We start from the raw sequence: 1,911 nt of genomic DNA on the forward strand, positions 1-1,911 counted from the left end.
TACGTAAGTACTGACCGAGATAACCCACATGATATATATGCTTATATGTTGCATGAGTATGTGATATATGTTTTACCATATTTTACGACTTTAGCACATGCATGTTTTTACACCATATTGCATCTGGTATGATATGAGTCATGAGAGTTTACATCGGCGATGAGTTACTCCTTATGGATTCGTATCTGGGGACACTCAGCCCCTGGTTTTGCTATCACTAGCAGCGACCACGACGGTGGAGTAGACTCTATAGTGGATAGGGGAATATACGAATACCCCGCGGAGTCGCTCTCTTAGCATGATACTGTATATTCATGGAACCCTGAGTAGACTATTTTAACCAGTATTTTAAAGTCATTTCCTTACTGCGTATTAGTATATATATCATTTCTTTTGTATTGAGCGTTGTCGCTCACGCCTCTGTGTTGGTTTCATTTTGGGATTCCTTGTGGCGGGGCAGGTTTGAGGGTGGACGGTCTAGGTGACTCGCAGCAGGGTTGAGGTAGTTACCTGTTGCAACGAGGTTTTTGTGGTAGGGTTTGTTACCTTAAAACTTTTAATCTGGTTGTATAAAAGTATTTATACACTTTATTGTCGTCGATTGTATTATGCCAATTGGATTTATTGTATTTTAATTATTCCGCTCTTTACGCTTTTTAATATTAATGCATGCGCTATTAAAACTCTGATTAGGTAGTGGACCCGGTAGGGTCGCTATATTTATCGGTATCAGAGCGCATTGCAACTGGGAATTAGTAAAGCTGATTAATACATTATCTGTTATTTAATTGAAAGATGGCTAATTACGACGAGAGCCACAACAGTGGAGGTGATGGTCGTTGGGACGGTGGAGACGGCCGTCGACATCGCCGTGGACACCGCGAAGAGCGGAGGAGAGTCGACATGCATAGGTTTATGCAAGTGAGCCCTAAGTCATTAGCAGGAGGCAAGACCCCAGAGGCTGCTAAGGACAGGCTAGAGAGGATGGAGCATTGCTTCAGAGAGTTCCGTTTCACAGATGCGGAAAATATGGAGACTCTTGGTTTTCTTCTAGAGGGTCGAGCGAGGAAGTGGTGGAGATATACTTCCGCACCGTTTGTAGCAGCAAGAGGAGCAGCTACTTGGATTGAGTTTCGTACCACCTTCCAGAGATTGTATTTTCCTCCAAACCTTCGTCAGACGAAATCTAGTGAGTTGCTTGAACTGCGACAGGGGACGATGACTATTGAGGAGTATCTGAAAAAGTTCTTTTATCTTCTACCTTATTTCCCGCACATCGCTGAGAGTTCCGTAGCCAAGTATGATCATTTCCTTCAGGGTCTTAACCCTGAGATTCACTAGATGGTTGCTATTGGGAGTGACATGACCTATGAAGGTTTTGTGGACCGTTGTCACCAGGCAGAGGACAGTCTTAGGGTCCGAGGGGTCAGTCTTTCAAGAAGCAGGGAGGCAGTTCTTCTTCTTCTTTTGGATTTGGCGGAGGGCATCGTTTCGGTAGCCAGGGAATGAGCCGTTGTCGTCAGTGTAGGCGTAAAAATCCACCAGGACCGTGTCCTCGATCGACTGGAGCGTGTTTTTAGTGTGGACAGGAGGGGCACATGAAGAGAGATTGTCTTACTCTTGTGGGAGGAGCAAGTGGTTCTGGAGGATCCCAGGCGTCAGTACAGCAGCTGCAGCAGCAGCATCAGCAGCAGCTCCAGCAGTCGCAGCCATCGCCACGACAGACTTCTTCCCGTGGTCATTCTTCCTTACGGCCATGTGTTCAGGGGCAAGTCTTTGCACTGAACCAGGAGCAGGCGGAGGCAGACAGTGACCATATGATTGCAGGTACCTGTAGTTTATGTGGTTTTCCTGCGTATGTTTTGATTGATACGGGTGCATCACACTCATTCATCTCAGCACGTTTTGATA

At 45.9% G+C, this 1,911-nt stretch overlaps 1 protein-coding gene across 1 annotated transcript; it reads left to right on the forward strand.

Annotated features, from left to right (window-relative positions):
• The first annotated feature begins 795 nt into the window (after positions 1-795).
• Positions 796-1,341, forward strand: LOC140862361 (uncharacterized). The gene has a single exon (XM_073265383.1). The coding sequence runs from the start codon at positions 796-798 to the stop codon at positions 1,339-1,341; it is 546 nt and encodes a 181-aa protein (XP_073121484.1).
• Positions 1,342-1,911: the final 570 nt, after the last annotated feature.

The sequence above is a fragment of the Henckelia pumila genome, chromosome 4 (assembly GCF_033568475.1).
Source record: "Henckelia pumila isolate YLH828 chromosome 4, ASM3356847v2, whole genome shotgun sequence".
Taxonomy (NCBI): Eukaryota; Viridiplantae; Streptophyta; class Magnoliopsida; order Lamiales; family Gesneriaceae; genus Henckelia; species Henckelia pumila.

Bases quoted from the DNA above. Each gene is read 5' to 3' on its own strand.
- LOC140862361 (XM_073265383.1), top strand. From the start codon at position 796: ATGGCTAATTACGACGAGAGCCACAACAGTGGAGGTGATGGTCGTTGG.